The 24,329-nt window shown below is 46.0% G+C and overlaps 1 protein-coding gene across 1 annotated transcript; it reads right to left on the bottom strand.

Moving 5' to 3' along the window:
* Positions 1 to 1,218: 1,218 nt before the first annotated feature.
* gnai1 (guanine nucleotide binding protein (G protein), alpha inhibiting activity polypeptide 1) lies at positions 1,219 to 24,322 on the bottom strand. Its single transcript, XM_076992936.1, has 9 exons — positions 23,882 to 24,322; positions 16,843 to 16,885; positions 16,529 to 16,670; positions 14,975 to 15,132; positions 10,501 to 10,629; positions 7,648 to 7,777; positions 6,707 to 6,860; positions 1,570 to 1,793; positions 1,219 to 1,396 (listed from the first exon to the last, which is right to left on the bottom strand). Exons 1-8 carry the CDS (start codon positions 23,997 to 23,999, stop codon positions 1,603 to 1,605), a joined length of 1,065 nt encoding a protein of 354 aa, XP_076849051.1. The 5' UTR covers positions 24,000 to 24,322; the 3' UTR covers positions 1,219 to 1,396; positions 1,570 to 1,602.
* Between the last annotated feature and the right edge of the window lie 7 nt (positions 24,323 to 24,329).

A 24,329-nucleotide genomic window follows, 5' to 3' on the forward strand; every position in this document is an offset into this window, starting at 1 on the left:
GCTGGTTTGCCTTTCTCAATACAACTGCAGTCCGACCCTGAGGGGATCTGCCCTCACTCCTTCAGCAGGGGCGTCAGGTGTGTGTGTGTGGGCAGCTGGCCGGGGGCTCGTCCCGCACAGCCTGAATCTGACAGCAGGGCGGCGATATCTGGAGTTTGGGACCACTACTCCCTCTTTACAACATGAGCTTCGTCACACACACACACACACACACACACACACACACACACACACACACACACACACACACACACACACACACACACACACAATGTGGTTTAGGGTTTGTGGTCAAACACAATACATATATATATTTTTTTACATCTGGGATGCTGGGAGATATTGAACAGGTATTAGCCAAGCATGCGACTAATATTGCAGAAACATGCCAAGGCACAAAACCCAACACACTGGACCTGACAAACGATGCTTTCCTCTGGCCTTACAGCGTCTGAAAGAGTAGGGGTAGGGGTGGGGGTAGGGGTAGGGGTGGGGGTAGGGGTGGGGGTGGGGGTGGGGGTAGGGGTGGGGGTGGGGGTAGAGGTGGGGGTGGGGGTAGGGGTGGGGGTGGGGGTAGGGGTGGGGGTGGGGGTAGGGGTGGGGGTGGGGGTAGGGGTGGGGGTGGGGGTAGAGGTGGGGGTGGGGGTAGGGGTGGGGGTGGGGGTAGGGGTGGGGGTGGGGGTAGAGGTGGGGGTGGGGGTAGGGGTGGGGGTGGGGGTAGAGGTGGGGGTGGGGGGTAGGGGTGGGGGTGGGGGTAGGGGTGGGGGTGGGGGTAGAGGTGGGGGTGGGGGTAGAGGTGGGGGTGGGGGTAGAGGTGGGGGTGGGGGTGGGGGTAGGGGTGGGGGTAGAGGTGGGGGTGGGGGTAGGGGTGGGGGTGGGGGTAGAGGTGGGGGTGGGGGTGGGGGTGGGGGTAGGGGTGGGGGTAGAGGTGGGGGTGGGGGTAGGGGTGGGGGTGGGGGTGGGGGTGGGGGTAGAGGTGGGGGTGGGGGTGGGGGTAGAGGTGGGGGTGGGGGTGGGGGTGGGGGTAGGAGTGGGCAAACCAAAAACAAACGGGGACCGAAGCAGAAACAGGTAGCTTTGAAAAGTCGAAAAGTCAAACAAGAATGTGTGTGTGCGCGCATGTGTGTGTGGGGGTGGTATGGTCAGGTTTTACAACTCGAACAGCAACAATTGTACGAACATCTGACAAACTCCTTTTTTGGGGTTTTTTCCTGTTGTTTTTCAGTTTTTTTAAGACACTACTGTTTAAAATGCCTGGAGACAAAAAGCATAAATAAAGCAGGTGAACGAGACACAAATGTACAGGACTGGTCCAGGAGTCTCTCCAAACAGAACCTTCAGAACCATCAGAACCACGGACTGAGGTGATGCACATCAATACTGGCTCCAAACCCACCTAAACACAGAGAGAGAGAAAGAGAGAGAGAGAGCTAGAGCTCTTGGTCTTTTGTAAATCTTTGTTGTATTTTTGCATGTATATTCACACAAAAGACAAACACTCTGCCCTTGCTACCTCTGGTTGATATCCAAACAACACAAACAGAAACGGACATGTCCACAGGTACAAACCTCACACAAACCCCACCAGATGCCAGTGGGTTTCTAGAAGAGTCCGCAGTCCTTCAGGTTGTTCTTGATGATGACGTCGGTGACGGCGTCGAAGACGAACTGTACGTTCTTGGTGTCGGTAGCACAGGTGAAGTGTGTGTATATCTCCTTCGTATCCTTGCGCTTGTTCAGGTCCTCGAACTGGACCTGGATATACGCAGCCGCCTCTTCATACGTGTTGGTCCCTGGTGGACACAAACACCCACACGTTAGCACCTGCACACCGGAAGGGAACAGCAAGTCTACAGGTGCATCTGTATGTGGTAGAGGTCTGCACTCCCGCGGTAATACCGCGGGACCCGACAGAATATCTTGCGGCGCGGGACAGAATTTAATTGTTATTGGTGGGAGCGGGAGTTGAATTAGTCCAGGCGATGTGGGAGCGGGACCACATATATATGTAGAAAAATCCTGCAAATTAATAGTCTAGAAAATTATAATAACAACAACGGAATGATTTCCATGCATAAGGAACAGGACGAAAACAACTTATCATTCAGTAAGTAAGCAATAAACTAATTCAAAATATTGGCTAAGCAACTGATCACGTGAACATGAAGTGTGCGTCATTTTGTCATTTTGATACCAAAATGGCAGAGACTGCAGACATGTCCAGTCAATGAGTGTGCCACTATGGCGGCGAGTTTAAATTGTTGACCGAGGAGGGGGGGACACAAATTAAGTATTATATCGCGATCGATCGCCAAGTATAAACGCCTCCGCCGTTCGCGCGAGGTGTGCATACGGAGTCGTGCGCTACGGTCACTTGCGAAAGTATAATCCATTAATATAATAATTTATATTAAATTATATATATTTTTGCTGATGCTGGTCCAGCGTGTCGCGTGCCAGTGACTATGCCTCGGTGTGCCAATGGTGGCACACGTGCCATAGGTTGCCGACCCCTGCTGTAGACGGTCAACCAATTTCAGCTGTGGAAAATTCTATTAAAACAGGCGAATACACCACAATTAAGCCAACTACAGGAAAGTCTGATGTATGGAAGTCATATTCCATTGTAATTAATGGAGAGGGAAATCGGCTTGTTGTGATTGATATCAGAAAGTGTTGGTGTACGTCACCTGACGGCATGTGTTTGGACTGTGGTAAGAAATGGGACAGCGCAATCCATCGCTATATTGCTGTTTTAATAAATACATAAGAAAATTTCAAGTACTAAATCTAATTAATTCAATTCATATTAGGATTGCGGGCGGGGGGCGACAGAAATATATATGTGGCAGGCAGGTGCGGGATTAAAACAAGCAATTTTTTGGCCAGTGCGGGCGGGAGCGGGATTAAAACAAGCAGGTGCAGGCGGGAGCGGGATTAAAACAAGCGATTTTTTTGGCGGGGAGCGGGATTAAAACAAGCGGGAGCGGAATAAAAACAAGCGATTTTTTTGCAGGAGCGGGATTAAAACAAGCGGGAGCGGGTGGGAACGGGATTAATACAACCAGGTGCGGGCGGGAGCGGAATTAAAACAAGCAATTTTTTGGCGGGAGCGGGATTAAAACAAGCGGGAGCGGGATTAAAACAAGCAGGTGCGGGTGGGAGCGGAATTAAAACAAGCGATTTTTTGGCGGGAGCGGGATTAAAAAAGCAGTCCCGCACAGACCTCTAGTATGTGGTTTGGCACCTTTTGGTAGAAATTGTACATTTGTTAGGTCTGAAATGTACTTTCTGTCAGATACATTCACCTGCATTCCTCCCGTTACATTTATAACCACTGGTGCGTGACACGCGTGTTATGCTTGGCTCCGCCCCCATCTGTCACTCATGTCCTTGTTTCCATGTTCCATGTGCTTTTGTTATCATTTCTGTCTTCATGACTCATCGTTTGTGTCATGATGGCGCTGATGATAGGACCCTGGACCTTTTACATTACTTTAAAGATGGATTTGCTTATAATAAATCTGGGCCTTCTTGGCACATGCGTCTGTGTTGCTGTCGCTCCATCATGCCCTCGGCATTAGAGAGTAACCAGCCTTTCCAGGATGCAGCAAGAGAGCGAGACTTTGGTATGCGTTTGCACTGGGACAAAACTCAGGCTGGTTCGTTGCAGTCTGAGCCCTCTGTATACCAGCAAAGTCAAAACAGACAGAGCAAATCCCCTGGCCCTGTGGGTACAACAGTGTCGTGTCATCCACACAAACTTTCGGTTCTGGCCACAAGAGTCTGCCTGTTTTGACCAACGCTACAGGGAGGAGCAACCTGTGGCACAAAATGAGGGTACATGGAAGGAACATGAAGATGACCCAAGGCAGGGCTCTCTGTGTTCTCTAGTGCTAGTGTGAGCTCCCCATACGTCGGTTAAGAGGATGCAGTTGTGGTGGGAAACACCCTGGAATGTTTGTTCTTCTCCTGTGGAGGTGGCTAGCCCACCGACCACCCCTCGTCGTCCTCGTTCTCCTGGCAATGTTTCCTGGTTGTTTTTGTCCGTGTTGTTGTGTCTGTCCCTGTTCCTGTCTCCATTCCTTTGTCTTATTTTGTCTCGGTCCCGGTTCTGGTTGAGGACTCCGTTCCCATTTTCATTCCTGTGTTTGTCCCTGTGCCATCGCCTGTTGAATGGCAGATTGTTTGCGTTTTCTTCATCTTTTGTTTTGGCTCGTTTTCCGTCATCGTTCCCGCCCCTCTTGTTGGTCCATTTTCATTCTCAGTCTTTTGTTTCAAGCTTTGGTCCTGAGTGTGTTTCCCCGGTGGGGTCTGCTGTTCGCAACTCCTTGGTTTTGTTCCTTCGTCTGTTTCTACTGTGGGGCCCTGTGCCGTTCCTGATTGGGGTCCTGTTTCGTCTATTCCTGTCTGCTCCGTCTTCTGTTCCTGGTTCCGTTTCTTCAGTCTTTCCTGGTCTGTGTTCTGTTCCCGGTTCGGTTTCTGGTATTTTTGTTCTGCCCACTTCTTCTGGTCCTGTTTGTCGATTTACTGCTTGTTTTGGTTTCTGGTATGGTTTGTTTGTTTTGGGTGGGATGCGGTCAGAGCCCCATGTCATTGTTTGTGTTCAATGTGCTTTTGTTATCATTTCTGTGTTCACACCTCATCGTTTGAAACTACCCCTCGTTATTGGTTTCATGTGTGTCTGGTTATTACTCTCGTTAGCCTGTGTATATATACCCTGTGTTTTCAGTTGGTCTTGGCCGGTTGCTATATTCCCTGATCTGTTGTACTTCCTGGTTTGTGATTATCCCTGGGCTGTTCGTGTTGCACTGTGAGTTGTGAGAGTTCGTCTTGAAGTGCGTTATTGGTCATGTCTCAAAGAAGTATTCATGTAGGACTTGTGTCCGTTTCTGATGGCTCTCATGATATGACCCTTGACCGTTTAAATCAGGGGTGTCAAACATACAGCCCGCAGGCCAGAACCGGCCTGCCAGGGGGTTCAGTCCAGCCCGTGGAATAAACCTGCATTATTAAAGAAGAATAAAACGGTTTTATTCTTCCATCCTGTTTTAGTCAGTTCTATCGCTTTATCCACTTTTTCTGTTGACCCTGGCACCTTCTTAAGTGAAATGTCTTTGTCAAAAAAAGAGAAAAGTGGACACAGTGTCAGAAAAAAAAAAATGGAAAGTTCATGTGTTCAGAATTGCTTCCCAGATGTGGAAAATGTCACTGTGATCAGTTTTTATGCAAAATGTACTTAAATAAATGTTTAACTGAGTAAAACTGTTGTTGAAATTGCACACTTTTCTTAAAAAGTAAAAAGTTGTTCATATTATATGTAGTAAAAGGACAATTCATTTCATATAAAGATTTTTATATGCACTAATACAAAGAAAATTGGACTTATTGTTCGTTCCATGTAATTTTTGAATGAGTTTACTGGTCTGGCCCCCTTAAAATCCGATTAAGTTGTATGCAGCCCCCAGACCAAAATGAGTTTTACACCCCTGGTTTAAATTACTCTGAAGATGATTTTGCCTACAGTGGAGGAAATCATTATTTGATCCCTATATTTTATACAATGTAATTTTCTGGATTATCTCACTGTTAAAATAAACCTACCCTTAAAATGAGACTGTACATATCTTTGTCAGGGGGCAAATTGACAAAGGGATTAAATAATTATTTCCTCCACTGTATAATAAATCTCACTTTTCTCAGCACACGCGTGCGCCTCGCCATCACTCTACATCCCTGCGTGAGGTGAAATTAAATTTAGTAAAAGTAGCCATACACTTTTCTTCAAGGCTCACATACCAGCACCTGAAAGAGACACTCGGCCCCATTGTGCATTATTAACATGCAAGTGCTGTAATCTGATGACACAAATTAAAACGGCAGCTACTAGCAAAGGTACCAAATCCAGTATCTGAACAAAGTCACAGAATCTAGCAACGCTCCACACTGATGGTCAAGAGAAAGACCATCCCTGCTGTCTTACAGAGTAATGCTCAACACCTCTACCTGCACTGTTTAGCTGAGCAAGACAGCTAGCTAATGTTAACTCAGTCATTCCTATGTTCCCAGATTTAGACGGCACATAATGGAAATGCTAGTTTCATTAATTGGTTGGCCAATTGAAATACAGATCATCATGAAACGAAAATGTCTCCTTAGCTTTGGCAAAGGTTCCAGAGTAATCCATAAATGACATTAATCATGATCATCAAATATACTGTGATGGTTGTTACACTCTTATGTACACTGAATCTACATCATAACCTCATGTAGCTATAACGCATGGCAGAATTAAATTAGCTAGCTAGCTAACCATCTCTTTTCTAATATGTGCTAAAGACATATTTGATATGGTATTTCTATCTGCTCCAGTTTAATTTTGATCATTAAACACTTGAGTACTCTCTTCAATACTAATTATTTTACTTAAGTAATCTTTTAAATCATTACTTTTATTCCTATTTGAGTCAATATTCTTTTAAAAATTAACCAGATTTTTTACTTGAGTAGTTGTTAGTCTACCCAAATGAATTTATGAAAAAAGCTGTGTTTAGACAACATTATCCCCTATTAAAACGATCAGAGAGGCATGTACACTCGCACACAGCAGGTGTTTCTGTGTGATCGAGTCTCATGGTGAAGCCTTCACACACGACCACATGGCACCCAAACACACCCAATTACGTGAACGTCACTGAGAAGGTACCTGCATATTCAGGGTAGCAGATGGTGAGTGGACTCCTCTTGATCTTCTCCTCAAACAGGTCCTTCTTGTTCAGGAACAGGATAATGGACGTGTCCGTGAACCACTTATTGTTGCAAATGCTGTCAAACAGTTTCATGCTCTCATGCATCCGATTCTGTGGAGGGAGGATCGAAAGATTGAAGAGAGGGAGAAGGAGAGAGTGAAAGAAGGGATGGGACATAGAGAAGACTATTACACTGGTTGAACTGAAGGCCAGTAGGAGTCCTGATGGTTATATGGTTGCAGGCGCCATTACAGTCAGCATCTCGCAACATCTCATCAGTTTATCTTTTCATCAGCAGGTTTCAAGGCTCTCTCCCCGACATGCTACACGAGTAAATCATATGCTTCTGAATACAGAAGCTACTGGAAAATATTTCCAGCTACACACAAAACATTAGAATCGGACTAAATCTGGAACGTCTGCACAAGCACTTACATGTAATACTTCTTTAGATCTGTCGTCATTAATAATACATTTGCTATAGAATTTCGTGCAACACTGAGCGTTGCTATGTAATAAGGGAGTACATGGTTTAAATGTTGCACAATCTAAAGAAGACATCTACAAGAAGAATGTAGAAATGAAGGTTTTTATAGTATTTGTACCAGCGTAAATCCCAAAATCACAACCCAGCAAGGGAAAACCAAAAGAAAACATCGCTACACAGAATCTGTTAACCACTGTCCCTGCAAGGTGCCGAGGGCTTTGTGGCAGGAGCTAATATCGTTTTAAGTAATTGTTAACGGTTTCAGCTGCCAGGATTTTTTTCAACCACATGGCTTTAATTTAACCCAATACTGCAGCTAGGATTACATACGAGGTTTGAAATTAGATGGGTGGTATGAAATCATTATTTTTTGAAGGCAGACTTTTGTGTGTGGTAAAGAGCAAGACTGACCATCTCCTCATCTTCAGCTAGAGCCAGATCATAGTCACTCAAAGCCACACAGAAGATGATGGCCGTCACACCCTCGAAACAATGGATCCACTTCTTCCTCTCCGACCTTTGACCACCGACATCAAACATCCTGTAAAGAGAGCAATGCATTATTAATCACGCTCATATTCATGCACACACTTGCTTTAACAGCTAATAGTATTACCCACATCCTCCCACACACACACACACACACACACACACGCAAAGTGTGAGATTTCTCCAGCTGGTCACTGTTCTTGTATGCAGCATCTTCTGTGTTTCTATGTGTGGGTGCGTGTGCATGCGCGCGCGCACACCCACACACACACACACACACAACGGAACACACACACACACACACACACACACACACACACACACACACAACGGAACGACCAGCAAATGACAAACACCATGTTCACTACTGTGCTCAGTGCTCACTATTTTTCACTATAATATTACATACTAGTATTACATTAAAGCTTTATTTACATAGCACTTACATAGAAACACACACACACACACACTATTGCCAAAATTATCTCATGTAAATGATCGTAATCAGGTGTTCCAATCACTTCCATGGGCACAGTTGTATAAATTTAAGCACCTAGGCATACAGACGGATTTAACAAACATTTGTGAAAGAATGGGTCGCTCTCAGGAGCTCAGTGAATTCCAGCGTGGAACTGTGGTAGGATATCAAATATTCCTAAATATTCCACAGTCAACTGTCAGCTGTATAAAATGATACTTTATTTATGATAAAATGGAAGTATTTGGGAACTACAGCAACTCAGCCATGAAGTGGTAGGCCACGTAAACTGACATAACCGGGTCAGTGGATGCTGAAGTGCATAGTGTGAAGAGGTCACCGACTTTCTGCAGAGTCACTACAGACATCCAAACTTCATGTGGCCTTCAGATTAACTCAAGAACAGTGTGCAGAGAGCTTCATGGAATGGGTTTACATGGTCTAGCAGCTGCATCCAAGCCATACATCACCAAGTACAATGCAAAGTGTCAGATGCAGTGGTGTAAAGCACGGCACCACTGGACTCTAGAGCAGTGGAGGTGTGTTCTTTGAAGTGACAAATCACACTTCTCCATCTGGCTATCTGGGTTTGGAAGTTGCCAGGAGAACGGTACTTATCTGACTGCATTGTGCCAAGTGTAAAGTTTGGTGGAGGGGGAGATTATGGTGTGGGGTTGTTTTTCAGAATCTGGGCTTGGCCCGTTAGTTCCAGTGAACGGAAAGCTGAATGCTTCAGCATTGAACCCTATGTATTAGGAATGGGATGTCACTTAAGATCATATGTGAGTCAAGGAAGGTGAGCGAATACTTTTGTCAATATAGTGCATATTTTGCAGGTTAAATCAAAGCTAATCCTCTCAAATGTGCCTTGATTATCATGTTCTCCAGCACCACAGTAAAATAAGGGCACCTCACCACTCTTTAGTCAAGTAGCATATCACCATTGTTGATAGATCTGCTCTTGTGGCAACACAACTAATAATCAATTCACTGATGAACATCATGGTGAGACCTTGAAGGTACTTCATGAAGAGTTGCCTTTGAGTGATGTTCTCACTCTTACTTGTTGTGGGAGAAGATTAGCTTCAGTGTAGTTGGATCATAACATATTTAAAGCTTTTAACCCCAGAGTTTACTTGTTTACTTTACCTCTAACTATTCTCATTTGTACATTTATATTTTTAATTTACACATACGATAATCTATCCATTTTTGATATTTGATTTCTTTAATCCAGTTAAATGGACATTACAGTCATGAAAGTTTGAGCAGAGGTGTCCTTGGAAATAAGAGTAGGCCTCTCCTTGAGTTAATTAAGAGTGTCCGACTAAGGACAAGGCCTCCATCTTCTCTGAGGTGATCATGCTGACTAACTACTTAAATCCCCAGGGTACATTTTTAATTTCCTCTTTCTTTCTCTTACAGGGAGGTCATAATGCATATTCTCAAGGTATTTCTTCTACATGTCTGTCTGTAACCTATTTTATACACCTACAGCATACAGTAACGGAAGCATCAAGAACAGAATCAGGTTTGTAATAGCTAGCTTCTGAAGCAGGTAGCTGAATGACTAAGGTGCGGTTGGGAAGCATGACTTGGGCTGATACAGATCTCCTCCTTACCCCCACATTTCACATCAAAACACTAGAATGATGTATATTAATGTTGGGTGGTGAAAGGCCCATCCTGGTCTCCTAGCTTCACGGAATATGCGCATCATATTTTTGGCATTTGGCTTTCTGTAATTTTACAGCCGTCTGTCTTCACGCCACTATGATATTAGAAGCTGATATTAAGCTGCTGTCATCACCCCATTTCTCACTAATCTTTGGACTTGGTTTACTAACTACATACCAGTTATTTCCACAACCAAATAAATGCATCAACTTGTATATTAATTAGCCTACAATTCAATAATAAATGACAGAAAACAACAATTGAAAAAAAAAACCCATTCCAGCAATCCATTAATAAATCCATTAATAAGTTCCCTTAATAAAGGGTGTGTCCCTTCTCTGGAGCAGGTACTCTGGAGTACAGACCAACTACATAAGGGCACAGATGAGCAGCTATCAAATAGGAACACGCCACTATTCAAATTTGCCGAAATACGTAAACCTCAAGTGCATCCGCGAAGGCAGATGGAAGATCAGACGACCCCAAGCTGCCGGAGAAATCTGATCCCTCTCTCCTCTCTCTTCCTCCTCTCTCCTCCTCTTCCCCGGACTAAAGGAGAACACCCACACACCATCTAAGGCAGAAGCTGCCTGGTTATGAGTGAGTTGAGATGTGCTCACTTGAAGTGTAGGTCCTTGAAGGTGAAGTGAGTCTCCACAATGCCTGTGGTCTTCACGCGGGTCCTCAGGACGTCCTGTTGGGTCGGGATATAGTTGCTCTGGGATATCCTGTCCAAATCATTCAGGTAACTGTGGATGGGAAAAAACAAAAAAACAAAATCAATTTTTAAAAAATTGCTAGACAAATGGTCACACTTTGCTTAGATGCCATTCTATAACTTAAAAACTGACCAGAATGTTATTGTGTGTGCTCCACGTATGACGAAGGTCCAATGTCAGAATAGCAGTAGTTGTATATAACCAGAATGGAGTGACTGAAGGTTCCACTCTAATAATTCCTCTACCCATTTCCCCACTTTCCAATCATTCACTTATTCTCTGCTCTATAGCAAACCTTGTACAAAAATACATTGCAGATTTAAATGTTTTACAAACATGCAACATGCAGAGCATTTAACAACTGGCAGCTGTTAACAGCGTGTATAACAAATGCCCATATGCAGTTGCTCTCTGGGCTATATCCATGCATTATGGGATGGACTGCTGTAAAGCAGTTTTAGCAGACGGAGATCAAAGACGCTCCTTGCGTTTCAGAAAGCAGCTCCTGGCTCAAGCAAACATCACTGCACTCCCACCACAATCAGAAGGAGGCAGGGGGTGGAGTCAGCAGCCCCGGGGCACAACACGGTCAATTAGAGTCCGTCGTGATCCGCTCTCTGCCACGCAAACAATCTGGCCTGCTTCCGTGTTCCTGGTACCAGCAGTCCCTTCAGGCTCATGTCTACGGCCATTAAAGACAAAGAGCAGTGGTAGTGTGTCGTGTTGTGGGTGTGCGCTCTGTCACCACGGTGGAGGGTGGAGTGCTTTCTCTGCCCCGTGCCAGGTGACGCCATAGGCTACTAGAAAAGGGCTTGCACAATATGTCAGCTTACACGGCCACTTTGACTGCTGCTGAACACACTCTCTCTCTCTCACACACACACACACACACAAGTCCCATGTACTCACTTTTTTTCAATGTTTTGTTTCTAGTGTAAAATAAAGTGTGCACAAGTGCAGTAGGGGTCATTGAAGTCAAGGACACTGCAGAATTTGGGAGGGAAATGAAGACCCCGAACAGCTCACAACAGCTCCTCGCACACATTTACACACCCCACAGAACACCTTTAGTTTTCAGACATACACACACACAGCGCATGTTTGTACGACATTACAATATTGCACTCTCCGAAAATACACATTACATCCTAGAAAAATTGCAACATGTTCATGAATCCAAAAGAACCCCTTTCAGTTAGTGACAGAAAGGAGCTCTTAAATCTACTTCATCTCATACCTGCTACCCTGAACGGTGTATTTGAAGTCACACTACTATATTCATTATGCAGCAGACGTGATGCACTGCACTACACGCCAGTCTCCACGCTCTACCCATATGTGCTTCTAAACCCACTCACCATTCTGGAGCGCATTCGTATTAGTGGCAAAATTCTGCTCCTCAGTTTCACGGAGACAACTGTACCATATTGCACTGCAATAACACGTGACAATTACGTGATGTAAAACTGCAATAAAATCTGACCGTCAAAGAATCTCAACCTATAGTAAAGAAGACAGTGAATATGCTGCTGCACCTTAGTACAGATGATATGAATATCCCACCATCTATATGAATATCCCACCATCTATATGAATGCCAAGGTTAACAGGACGTTTGGACATTGTGAATTCTTACCAGGGATGCATACAGTTCTGGGGAGGGTGCATTCTTGTGTTAATAACTGTATTTTTGTTTAGTGTCTACCAGCCTAGTGACACTCTTGAGATGAAATCACATCATCTTGTTCAGTTAAAAGTCATAATTTTAATGTTTATATTTGGTTTGTGCGATCAGTCGTTGGTATACAGAGTGGACAGAAGTGGAGAACACTTGTGGAACATTTGTAATGATGGGCAAAGTTAAAATCTAGTTTACTTCGTTAGTGAGAATGCATCGCACCAGACAATGAGATGAGGCTTTTACATCTAACAGAACCTGTCAAGATGTTCCAAGACAAGATGGATGAAGCAAGACAGCTGGTTTACAGTCTACTGCTTTAGTAAGATACTGGTTTAAAATCCTTTCCTTAGACACATTCGATATAATTGCTTCTTGAAAGATCTGGGTCAAGATTTCTTAGCAATTAGTGTAATATGAGATACCCAGAGTCCTTTCAGGTTCTTAGTTGTAAAGGCATCTTCAATGTTTTCTAGGACTTTTAAGTTTTCTTCCGTCAGCTTGACAGTCTCTGAACGCCTTCTCCCTTTGATTTCTGTTCTTTTTTTTTTTGTTTTGTTTGAATATTTGTTGGTATAACTGATTGCACATAAACCTATGTTGTCACCTGTGGTAAGTGACTTGCTGGTAAAGCGTGCTTCAATCAAAACAAGCTCTCGGCTCATTCAGTCCGTTTTGAGCACACATCCTGACCTCTTTTCACTGAGATTTTTTTTTTTTTCGATTTTGAATGACGTGCTGGAATTAAATAGACCACATTGTGCTTGTATTTGTTATAGGGTTAGGGTGCGTTCTAAGCATCCTAATTCTGGACGCAAAGGCCTTTAATGTTCACAAAACCTTTGTATATAATCGTTTCTCTCCTTGCTCCTTGATTTTCTCCTAGTGAGCATTTCTGTCCACTACAACATGCAGAAATGCTTCGATTTCTGTCACGGATGGGAGGAGCCAAGTTTCTGTGCAATAAAATACCGATGCTTTGACGAAACTCAAAACAACGCCTTGCGTAAAGTCGCACTCAGTCCAACTTGTTGTTAGCATTGCGGACATTAGCAAGGAGCACATTTGTGTAGGAGAGCGCTACTTCTCTTGAAGTCCTCACTTCACCTCCCATTTCTTCTCCAATCACCCCTCCTTGCTCAGTTCTAACGGATTATAATCCACGATCGCAGGGACAGCGGGAGACTATCCGACTCCTGAGACTCTGTGTGCACCCAGAGTTTATGCAGCTTCGTAAGCCATGTGTGATATGGTGTCACCTGGTGCCGGTTTGTATAACGTAACGTTCACCAGTTGTTTGATGCACAACCCCAACAAGGCAATAAAACACTCAGCGCTCATTGTACACCTGGTCACACACCACAACGTGCAAGCACACACTAATAAAAGACAATATAAGCGAGAGCACACAGAGCCACACTTGAATCAGGCTGAGCAGGACAGGCCATTTCTGGTCCCCTAAAAGCCCTCAAGAAAAAAAATGAAGAAAAATCTTGTTTTCTGGGCTTCACAGTGAATGTGGTAGGAGACGAGGAGAGACCAAAGTGTATTTATGTCTGAAAACTCTGCCAGCTGACAGCATTAGACCAAACTAATTAAGAAGACATTCAGACACATTACACTCCATTCACGTCAATACTGCAGTGAAGCTATCCGCATTTTAACGATTCAAGCCATCCACACTTCAAATCTTAATACATACTTTTACACGATATTACAGTATTTCACTGCACACCACTGCTTAAGCGACACGATATTACAGTATTTCACTGCACACCACTGCTTAAGAGACATGATATTACAGTATCACTGCACACCACTGCTTAAGCGACATGATATTACAGTATCACTGCACACCACTGCTTAAGCGACATGATATTACAGTATTTCACTGCACACCACTGCTTAAGCGACATGATATTACAGTATTTCACTGCACACCACTGCTTAAGAGACATGATATTACAGTATTTCACTGCACACCACTGCTTAAGAGACATGATATTACAGTATTTCACTGCACACCACTGCTTAAGAGACATGATATTACAGTATTTCACTGCACACCACTGCTTAAGAGAAATGATATTACAGTATTTCACTGCACACCACTGCTTAAGTGACATAATATTACAGTATTTCACTGCACACCACTGCTTAAGTGACATGATATTACAGTATTTCACTGTACACACCACTGCTTAAGCGACATGATATTACAGTATTTCTCTGCACACCACTGCTTAAGCGACATGATATTACAGTATTTCACTGTACACCACTGCTTAAGCGACATAATATTACAGTATTTCACTGTACACCACTGCTTAAGCGACATGATATTACAGTATTTCACTGTACACCACTGCTTAAGCGACATGATATTACAGTATTTCACTGTACACCACTGCTTAAGCGACATGTCACAAAAAGTTGAAGCGGAAGTTGCTTTTTATTTACACAACAGGAATTGATGAAATCAAGAAAAAAAAAGAAATGGCTCGCAGGAGGACAGACAGACAGACAGACAGGCAGACAGGCAGACAGACAGGCAGGCAGGCAGACAGGCAGGCAGGCAGACAGGCAGGCAGACAGACAGGCAGGCAGACAGACAGGCAGGCAGACAGACAGACAGACAGACAGGCAGGCAGACAGGCAGGCAGACAGGCAGGCAGACAGGCAGACAGGCAGACTCACTAGGCAGCAGAGTCGTTGAGCTGGTACTCCCTGGAGCGGCTGAAACAGGCCTGAACTCCGAGATCCCTCCACAGACGCATGATCACGCCTGCCAGCTCTGGGGTCATGAAGCCTTCTTCTGCACTGCCAGCTAGCACAAACAGCTGCCGTGCATCGTCCTGACACACACACACACACACACACACACACACACACACACACAGAAAACATCACTCACCATGTCCACGTTCATCCATTTATGCACCTATCCATCTAAACGCTCATCCATTCATTTCTTCGTTTGGTTCATTCATTTATTCATCCACTTATTCCACCACAGGACTTATTAAGAACAGCAATGATGTGGTAAAATGCTATTCTCCACCTCTGCATTACTAGTCAAGTGGAGGCCCTCCACAAAATGAGTGAGACTATTAAACATGCACTCCCCTCCCTGAGTTATGTTCGCCATGTGTTTGTTAGGATAAATAAAAATCAGTCACTACGTGACTCAGACCATCTTTTTTCTTTCTAGTGAGAAGCTGTGAATCAACAAAGGAAATAAATAAATAATAAATAGGCAAAGAAACAATTCCTTTCTTGGCAAGTGTCAGCGGCACAAGCCAGATAATGATGCGGTGAACAGGCCCTGGTCTCTACACAGGCACCTGCAGGGCGACTACAGAGGGCCAGCACGGTGCAGCTGGCCCTGCTTCAACACCAAGCCTCTGACCCAGTACACAGGCCCAATAAAGGCACCTTCAGCCTAATCCCCATCACCATAATATCCCCCATCACCAAAACCATCACTGCTCTCAAAATACGGCTGCCAGCACCGATGCACTTATTCCCACCTAAAACTACAGCCCATTTGGGCACGATAAGGAAATTGTATCAACACAACAACCCAAACGAGGATCACGCGAGCTGAGGGTGCTTGAGGCCGTTTCTTGCAGTTCTGTTGCCCTGCTGAGCTCAATCCTAACCCAACACCGGCCCCTTAAAGCTCACAGGCTCTTTAAGCTCTTTGGTTGTTCGGCTTGCAGCTTTCATTGGTCTTCCCCTCACGGGTCTACACTACTCCCACACGGGTCTACACTACTCCCTCACGGCGGGTCTACACTACTCCCTCACGGCGGGTCTACACTACTCCCTCACGGCGGGTCTACACTACTCCCTCACGGCGGGTCTACACTACTCCCTCACGGCGGGTCTACACTACTCCCACACGGAGGGTCTACACTACTCCCACACGGAGGGTCTACACTACTCCCACACGGAGGGTCTACACTACTCCCACACGGAGGGTCTACACTACTCCCACACGGCGGGTCTACACTACTCCCACACGGCGGGTCTACACTACTCCCACACGGCGGGTCTACACTACTCCCACACGGCGGGTCTACACTACTCCCTCACGGCGGGTCTACACTACTCCCTCATGGCGGGTCTACACTACTCCCACACGGGTCTACACTACTCCCACACGGGTCTACACTACTCCCTCACGGGTCTACACTACTCCCTCACGGGTCTACACTACTCCCACACGGGTCTACACTACTCCCTCACCGCCCGTCCTGCGTCTCCGAAGTCGATCTTGAGGCGGCCCATGGCTCTGATGATGGCGATGATGGACTGGATGGTGTTGCTGTAGACCACGGCCTTGTACTGCTTACACTCCTCTTCAGAGTATCCCGCCTCGTGGATGATCCTGAGAAAGACATCAAGGCAAGGAAGCATGTGCACGTGAGCACACACACACACACACACACACACACACACACACACACACACACACACACACTTTAAATAATACTAATTTTCAGAATTGTTAGCCAGCACTTCACAGAGCTGAATCGGATGTGAAGACCTAAACAGCTTACTTCATCTGCTTCACTATTGTACTCTTTCCAGACTCCCCAGCACCTGAGAGAGAGAGAGAGAGAGAGAGAGAGAGAGAGAGAGAGAGAGAGAGAGAGAGAGAGAGAGAGAGAGAGAGAGAGAGAGAGAGAGAGAGAGAGGTAAACCGCTGTTCATCTCTGGACATCACATGCATTGACCTTTATTCAGTCATGCCAATTTTTAAACATGGACTCCTCCCAAATTCCTGTCAACACTGCCAGCCATTAGAAAGCAGCCTAAAAAAAAACACTCAATATTAGAGCACATCAACGCTACATCCCTATTACCAAGTTTCTGCTTGGCATGAGAAAATAGCAAGAAGTCACGTACAGAGATACGTTTACGTTGAAGTCCCTCACAGGTTTGAGCAGAGGACTGTTGTAATGTTTTATAATGATGCAAAGGTAACGTTACATTGGTGTGTAGGCTGTGTGGCCTTTGAGCTCCAATACCAAATACCAGTTATTTGTAATGAAACTGTTAATGGGTATCCAAGGCGCTTTACAATTGTTAACACAGGTACAAGTCTCAGACAACCAATCACACACCGGCGAGAAGCAGCAGCCAATCACACACAGCGTTCTCTCTACCAGGATCCACAGCCCCCTGGGGGACTGAATGGGGTGCAGGAAGGGGAGAGAGGACAGACCCTAGTGGCAGAGCACCATCCACCACTGGGCACACAAGCACACACACTCAGACAACAACTTGTTTTTATTGAACAGAGACACAGACACACACTAGGCAGAATTTGTCAGGGACTGCCAATTTACCTAACCTCCATGTTTTTTGGACTTTGGGAGGAAACCGGAGACCCCGGAGGAAACCCACGCAAACACGGGGAGAACATGGAAACTCCACTCAGATAGGGACTTGAACCCAAGACCCCAGTGCTGAGAGGCAAACGTGCTAACCACAAAGACAGCGTGCTGCCCAAGTAATTTTTGGGAATGCAATTCTAATGTAGAGAATTCTGTTCCATTAAATAAAAGGATTGAAGAACATTCTAGATGTCTAGATAGTTAATGTTGGTTTACGAGTTTATGAACATCAGCTAGCTAAATACAGGAAAATTATGGATAAGGAAAAGCCCATGAAAACACTTATGGTTGTTCAGACTACTGACACTAAAGCAGATGTTCAAAGAAGAAATTGCCAAGACAATGTCAGTCATGTTCCTGCAGCAGATTCTACATGGACCTCAGATTTAAATGCTTGAGGATAATCACATGGTCAGCAGATAAAAACAAAACTTTTTTTTCCTGTTCTGTTCAAACTGTTCAATCGATCTCGAGACAGCCCAAGGCTCTGATGGTGGTGACTAGACAGGTTGCTGTACAGCACAGAAAAACGTCTTAGAAATCTTCACTGTAGAGTCCGAGCTGCCTGTGGACTGAGGTAGACTAGGTGGGACTCTCCTTTCCTGGAAGAGGTTGTGTTTGGGATCCCTGCTGGAGCATTCTGGGCCTGGGTCAATAATGGCTCTATGGATCACGGTCTCCTGCTCTTCCATTACAGCTGCCCCATCTCAACCACCTCACTTTCAGAAAATAATCCAACCACTGCATCAATCATAGTCCCATTCTTACAAAGACAGACATGTAGCACTCAAGAGCACAGTTAGGGGGCTGCGTGTGTCTTCATGCATGCACGTGTGTGTGTGTGTGTGTGTGTGTGAGATCGATCTCAAGTGACCACTTGGTTGCTATGTGCATGTATGCAAGAAACATTTACGGAGAGGAGAAAAAGTTAAACTCCCTGTTATTAGCAGTTAAAAACCCGATAGTAGCCACGGAATAAAATAAAACTAACATTTCCATGAAAGTGTTTGAGTGCAGAAACGACACCAGCTGGTCCTGACCTGAGAACCAGCTGCACTCAAACAGAGAGGGGAAGAAGGGTGTTGGAGAAGCTAAGCTCGGTTCTGTTAGTGCATGGATCACAACCACAGAAAGGGGGAGGGCAAATAAAAACAGGATCCAATCAGTGTTGAGGAAAGTGATGGACAGTTGAAGTCTGAGGAAATGGAAACAGGAGAACATGACCAAGACTCACATGCGTGCTCCCCCACGTCACAGTATCATAGCAACTGTTACTGAAGGGGAACAAGTGTCTTACCTAAAAAGTTCAGGTACCTGGTTACAGTTTCCTTGTTTGCGTGTGCAGTGAGAGAGGGCCGAGTGTGAAAACCCCCTTTTCTCCACTGTAAATGTCAACGTGAACACTGTGCTTACACTTTAATAATCCTCCTACCCCCCACCCCCACACGGCAAACAACACATCAGAGCTCTGACGGAACATCCATCACGTCAGTACGACGACATCTACATCAGACAGATGGACAGAGATGTTGCAGTAGATGCACAAGTCTCTCAGCACACACACACACACACACCTCACCTAGAACTGCTTGGTATTGCTTAAAAGGGTTAAATATTGGCTACAATGCGAGCTGATGACTCTTACCCAAACACACACACACACACACACACACACACACACACACACACACACACACACACACACACACACACACACACACACACACACACACACACACACACACACCCCCCCCCCCCCTCCAGGCCCAATAGCCAAGGCTTTTTCCAGATCATGCTCTCCAATCCATAGTCGATTAAACCAGTTTGCAGTTTAGCAAAGGCGGCATGCTAACAAAGTTACAGCACGAGTGTGTGTTTGCTGGGGTGGAATGTGAGCGTTTAATGAGACAGCCCTACTGTAACAGCCTCCCAGACTGATCAGGTCGTCCACAGGTCATGCATGAAGCATACATGTGACTACAAAGACATGATCATGAAAGTTACCCAACAAGGCTGGAAAATGAATGTCACTCTCACTCAACAGCACTCTTAGATGGGGCTCTCGTGTGCTGTTTAACGAGGACATTAAGATTTGTGTATCGTGTGAAGATCAACTGCTGTGTGTGTGTGTGTGTGTGTGTGTGTGTGTGTGTGTGTGTGTGTGTGTGTGTGTGTGTGTGTGTGTGTGTGTGGATCAACTGCTGTGCTTTAGATGCAATAGCTTTGTTTCAAAAACTGATATTTGCCTTTTCTGACCTAAACCACAGAGAGCTGAACACACACACAAGCTCTTCCTCTGAAGACACACACACGCACGCACACACACACACGCACGCACGCACGCACACACACACACACACACACACACACACACACACAAACACAAACACACACACAGGTGATCTTCCTCTGAACACACACACACACACACACACACACACACACACACACACACACATGTGCTCTTCCTCTGAACACACACACACACACACACACACACAAACACAAACACACACACATGTGCTCTTCCTCTGAACACACACACACACACACACACACACACACACACACACACAAACACAAACACACACACAGGTGATCTTCCTCTGAACACACACACACACACACACACACACACACACACATGTGCTCTTCCTCTGAACACACACACACACACACACACACACAAACACAAACACACACACATGTGCTCTTCCTCTGAACACACACACACACACTCTGTGAGCACACATGTTTCTTGTGCCATGTCAATATTCCCAGAAAGCACGTGTGTGCAGCGTGTTCACAAGGAACGTGTTGTTCTGTACACACATGTGTGAGGACTATTTATGCTAATGACCTCGATCTGCTCATTCCCTTTGAAGGCATGACGACGACACCAAATACACCATATAGCGTTTTACAAAGACAAAAACATGGATCTTAAACCAAAACACAAACACTAAAGTCTCACTGGTGTATCCAACCTGAACTACATGCACAATGTCCTTTATAATCTGACACAAACCCTATAATAACAAAACACATTTCAGTAAGATGCTTTAACAAATGAAACCCCTAAAACATTTTAATTCCATCTGTCCTGAAAACTCTCATGCCATACACAAAATGTATTCTACCGATGAGAATCTTCCTACAGGGGGAGGGGTTTAGAGGCTAGCCACTTCCATGATTTCTGCATTATCAAAAGTCTAATGGTGTATGTGGGTGTTTTCGTCTCAGGGGTCTTATGGTCTCGCAGTTTCAGAGTTAGGAACATTAGTGCTGCAACATTAGGCTCAGTGAACTCCTCCTTCTTGTGGGTCCTTACAGTACACACACACACACACACACACACACACACACACACACACACACACACACACACACACACACTACCTTGCAGGAGTTTAGAATCCTGATTGAAATACAGGTTTACTCAATTCATTGCATATTAATCAAAATATGAACTTTAAAAAAATCTTTTAAATCAATAATTCATGACAAATATGCGATTAGGAAATATCATTGAGTAATGTGGCCAGTAAGTCATGATCTGGTGGTTGTACCTCCCCAACAATGGAGAGAATGAGGAACAGACTCAACACTGATACATTCCCATTTACTTCTCCACGTGTGTTCATTTGAGCACAAGATTGCTCCACATTTAAATGGCGCGTGTGCTTCTAGGTAAGATCACCTTACAGTTTTTTTTCCCACTTCCTTTCTCTGTCCATTCCATTTATCTCTACATTGGGTAATTTGAAGAGGCTAACATGCATAATTGTGTGCGTGTGTGTAACTGAGTCTTAAAGCGACAGATGTGTCAGACGGGCTTCAGCAGTGAGGTCAAGGTCTCTGCAGCACTTCTGACAAGGCTACCGGGCCTATAAAAGCCCTCACACAAACCCGAGAGACGAGACGGTCAACACACTCCCTGGGTACATCTTTACCGTGATGGTCGTATGTGAAAGAGAACAGGGCACGGACAGAATAAGCAGATAGCAACACCAGACGGAAAGATCAACAGATGGGAGAGCTTACTACCACGTTACCAAAGTGGGTTTCTGCAAACGTAGCAAGCAAAGCAACGCATTCCTTCCAAAAACAAGCTGTCCACCAAAACTTGACCCTGCTCGTGCATTAAGGCACGTCCTTCACGTTCTCTTGCAAAATGTAACTTCAAAATGACGTTCATTTCCTCTAATGTTTTTTTTTTTTAAACATGCAGATGCTTGAATGTTGTAATAGTCAAAGATATCAGCATTAAGACTTGTTGCTTTGTAGGCCTAGGTTAGGGTGGTGGTGTTAGGGTGGTGGTGGTGGTGTTGTTAGGGTGGTGGTGGTGGTGGTGTTGTTAGGGTGGTGTTAGGGTGGTGGTGGTGGTGTTGTTAGGGTGGTGGTGGTGGTGGTGTTGTTAGGGTGGTGGTGGTGGTGTTGTTAGGGTGGTGGTGGTGGTGATGTGTTGGTGTTAGGGTGGTGGTGGTGGTGTTAGGGTGGTGGTGGTGGTGGTGTTGTTAGGGTGGTGGTGTTGTTGTTAGGGTGGTGGTGGTGTTGTTGTTGTTAGGGTGGTGGTATTGGTGTTGTTGTTGTTAGGGTGGTGGTGTTGGTGTTGTTAGGGTGGTGGTGGTGATGGTGTTAGGGTGGTGGTGGTGTTGTTAGGGTGGTGTTGCTGTTAGGGTGGTGGTGGTGTTGTTGTTAGGGTGGTGGTGGTGTTGTTGTTAGGGTGGTGGTGGTGTTGGTGGTGGTGTTGTTGTTGGTGGTGTTGGTGTTGTTAGGGTGGTGGTGGTGGTGTTGTTAGGGTGGTGTTGCTGTTAGGGTGGTGGTGGTGTTGTTGTTAGGGTGGTGGTGGTGGTGTTGGTGGTGTTGTTAGGGTGGTGTTGTTGGTGGTGGTGTTGCTGTTAGGGTGGTGGTGGGGGTGGTGTTGGTGGGGGTGGTAGGGTGGTGGTGGTGGTGTTGTTAGGGTGGTGTTGGTGTGGTGGTGTTGTTGTTAGGGTGGTGGTGGTGGTGTTGTTAGGGTGGTGGTGGTGGTGTTGTTGTTAGGGTGGTGGTGGTGGTGTTGTTAGGGTGGTGGTGGTGGTGTTAGTGATGTTGTTAGGGTGGTGGTGGTGTTGTTAGGGTGGTGTTGGTGGGGGTGTTAGGGTGGTGGTGTTGTTAGGGTGGTGTTGGTGTGGTGGTGTTGTTGTTAGGGTGGTGGTGGTGGTGTTGGTGGTGTTGTTAGGGTGGTGGTGGTGTTAGTGGTGTTGTTAGGGTGGTGTTGGTGGTGGTGTTAGGGTGGTGTTGTTGTTAGGGTGGTGGTGTTGTTAGGGTGGTGGTGTTGTTAGGGTGGTGTTGGTGGTGGTGGTGTTGGTGGTGTTGTTAGGGTGGTGTTGGTGGTGGTGTTGTTAGGGTGGTGGTGGTGGTGTTAGGGTGGTGGTGGTGGTGTTAGTGATGTTGTTAGGGTGGTGGTGGTGGTGTTGTTAGGGTGGTGTTGTTAGGGTGGTGTTGTTAGGGTGGTGTTGTTAGGGTGGTGTTGGTGTTAGGGTGGTGGTGGTGTTAGGGTGGTGGTGGTGGTGGTGTTAGTGATGTTGTTAGGGTGGTGGTGGTGGTGGTGTTGTTGTTAGGGTGGTGGTGGTGGTGTTAGGGTGGTGGTGGTGGTGGTGTTGTTGTTAGGGTGGTGGTGGTGGTGTTAGTGATGTTGTTAGGGTGGTGGTGGTGTTAGGGTGATGGTGGTGGTGTTAGTGATGTTGTTAGGGTGGTGGTGGTGTTGTTGTTAGGGTGGTGGTGGTGGTGTTGTTAGGGTGGTGGTGCTGGTGTTAGTGATGTTGTTAGGGTGGTGGTGGTGGTGTTAGGGTGGTGGTGTTAGTGATGTTGTTAGGGTGGTGGTGGTGTTGTTAGTGTGATGACTGACAAACCTCACGGAGGAGAACATCACTTTCCCTCAGTTCTTGGGTTAATACTGGTTTGTGAACATCAGACCACAGGTGGCATCACAGGAGACCGAGGCGAGGACCATCCACACATCCATCCTGGACAAACTGCCCTTACAACTAAACCCCACTGACCACCACCCTTCACAACATCCACCCTTCTACCACACACAGCCATGTACTTCATATATCTAGTAGTGCTACAGGACCGGCTCCACACGTCGGTGGTCCCGGGTCCACACGTCGGTGGTCCCGGGTCCACACGTCGGCGGTTCCTCCGTCTCTCTTACCCAGCAGCAGAAGCTTCACCTCCCTCGCCGCCTTCTCTCCGTCGTCTCGCAGGTTTCTGTCTATCATTTTACTGCGCTCCACCGCAGCCTTGTCCTCCGTGCTCAACGTGCAGCCCATCCTCACACGTGTGGAAGAGAACCCGGGAGAAGAACCGCACACCACGTCCACATACGGGGCCGAACCGGGAGAAGAACCGCACACCAGGTCCACACACGGGGCTGGAGAACCACGGACACGCGCCCTCGTAGGTCGGGCGCCTAACGACACCGGGGCTCGTCCACACGGCCGTGCAGCTCCACCCAGCCCTTCAATACACCGCTCAGACGGTCGGTCTCCTCGGTATACACCGCTCAGACGGTTCTGGAGATCACTCCTACTGCACGGAACCGCTCGGCGGAGCTCTCACGGTCCGTTCACAGCCCGCAACGTTCACGCTGTCCATCAACG

Source organism: Brachyhypopomus gauderio, unplaced genomic scaffold (genome assembly GCF_052324685.1).
Source record: "Brachyhypopomus gauderio isolate BG-103 unplaced genomic scaffold, BGAUD_0.2 sc100, whole genome shotgun sequence".
NCBI lineage: Eukaryota > Metazoa > Chordata > Actinopteri > Gymnotiformes > Hypopomidae > Brachyhypopomus > Brachyhypopomus gauderio.